The sequence below is a fragment of the Corvus brachyrhynchos genome, unplaced genomic scaffold (genome assembly GCF_000691975.1).
Source record: "Corvus brachyrhynchos isolate BGI_N302 unplaced genomic scaffold, ASM69197v1 scaffold262, whole genome shotgun sequence".
Classification (NCBI taxonomy): Eukaryota; Metazoa; Chordata; class Aves; order Passeriformes; family Corvidae; genus Corvus; species Corvus brachyrhynchos.
In genome coordinates, this window is record NW_008236626.1 from 3094983 (window position 1) to 3096590 (window position 1608).

The following is a 1608-nucleotide window of genomic DNA, read 5'->3' on the forward strand; positions in this document are numbered from 1 at the left end:
CTCGCCCAGTCCCTTCCCGCCCCCCGCCACGGCCAGCTGCTCGATGGGCTCGCCGAGGTGCTGCCCCACGCAGCCCAGCACGCGGTTCGGCAGCACGTTCACCGCCCTGGGCACCGCACGGGAGCACTGAGGGCCCTGCAGTGCCCGGGGACGCCGTCTGCCCTCCCGTCCTGCCTCCTGAGCAAGGCTGATCTGTCCCACACCCCTCTTAACTCCCCTCCTTCCCCATCCCACACCTCCCCCTCCCATCCCAAGCCCTCCCCATCCTGTACCACACCTCCTCATTCCTCTCCATCCCATCCCAGCCCCCACAATCCCGGTCTCATCCATTCCACATCCCACCCCATCTCCATCCCATGCCACCCTCCACAACCCTATCCCACCACCTCCCTATCCAATCTCACCCCCCACAATCCCTCCTGATCCCACGCCCTTCCATCCCTCTCCATTCCCCCTCACCCCATCCCACACCTCCGCACCCCCGGACCTGATGACTCCGTCCAGGGACCCCACACACACGATGCTGTCTGTGATGGGCACCATGCAGTCAATGGTCTCTGCCCTCAGCGCAAATCGGTCACTGGCGGCCCCAAAGCCATCCCAGTTGAAGAGGTAGATGGTGCCTTCGCTGGAGCCACATGCCACCTTCCTCCCCCTCTAGGCACAAAGGAGGGCAGTGAGGCGGAGGCAGAACAAAACACTCAGAGCGAGGACAGGGCCATGGGATTCTGCTCCGTGTCGGGGTGCAGTGCCAACCTTCATCAGCACGACAGATGTCAGGTCCCCATTCTGCGGCTCCGAGAGCAGTTCAAAGCGCCGTCTCTTCACGTTGAAGACACCCAGGGTGCCATCACCACTGTGGGAGGTGGAAGGGACACGTTGTGAGCACAGGACACGGCACAGGGCACCTTCCCCAGCCATGAGCGGACACGGGGAGCCCGACCCCGAGACCATGAAACCCCTCTGGTACCAGGCTGTCAGCAAGATCTTCCCGTTGCCATCCACAGTCATGGCACTGATGTATTCCTCCTGCTGCCGTGCCTCCAGGATGGCACTGCCCCTGCGCAGGTCCCACACCTTCACTGCCCCGCCATCGTCGCCCGTGGCAAAGACGTGGTTGTCGATGGGCAGCACGCAGTTGAGGGCTGAGCTGCAAAAACCCCGGCCCCACACCCCCACGGTCACGGCTCCCAGAGCAACCCTCTGGGCTCTCCCTGCCCGGCCCAGGGCTGTGTGGCCCTGCCGCGGGAGGGAAGGGGACAATGTCCCAGCCGTTCTGCCCGGAATGACCTCACCTCCTGTGTGGACTTACTCGTGGGCCTTGGGGAAGCGCGTTTCCAGCCGTCCCTCCTCCGCTGTCAGGATGTGGATGGACTTGTCCTTGGACACAGTGAAAAGCTCTGGAGAGCCGCGTTAGTGCCCCCGCCCAGCGTCCCCCATGTCACCCCACGTCCCCCGCACTCACTCTGCCCGTCCTGGGAGAACGCCACGTCCCGGCACGACTTGAGGTGATGCCCCGAGGACCAGAGCTGCCGGTTCTCTCCCTCAGTGCAGGAGTACGAGTACCTGCCAACACAGAGAGTGCTCGCCGGGACCCGCGGGCGGCAC

At 64.4% G+C, this 1608-nt stretch overlaps 1 protein-coding gene across 1 annotated transcript in view; it reads right to left on the reverse strand.

Annotated features, from left to right (window-relative positions):
- The window catches only part of WDR55 (WD repeat domain 55), a 5333-nt gene that overhangs the window by 2696 nt on the left and 1029 nt on the right, over positions 1–1608 (reverse strand). Inside the window, exons 2-7 of the mRNA XM_017726528.1 lie at positions 1466–1584; positions 1313–1400; positions 971–1150; positions 757–856; positions 488–657; positions 6–106 (exon numbers count right to left, since the gene is read on the reverse strand). Of these exons, the coding sequence (XP_017582017.1) occupies positions 6–106; positions 488–657; positions 757–856; positions 971–1150; positions 1313–1400; positions 1466–1584 (758 nt within the window). The remainder of the gene's footprint in view (positions 1–5; positions 107–487; positions 658–756; positions 857–970; positions 1151–1312; positions 1401–1465; positions 1585–1608) is intronic.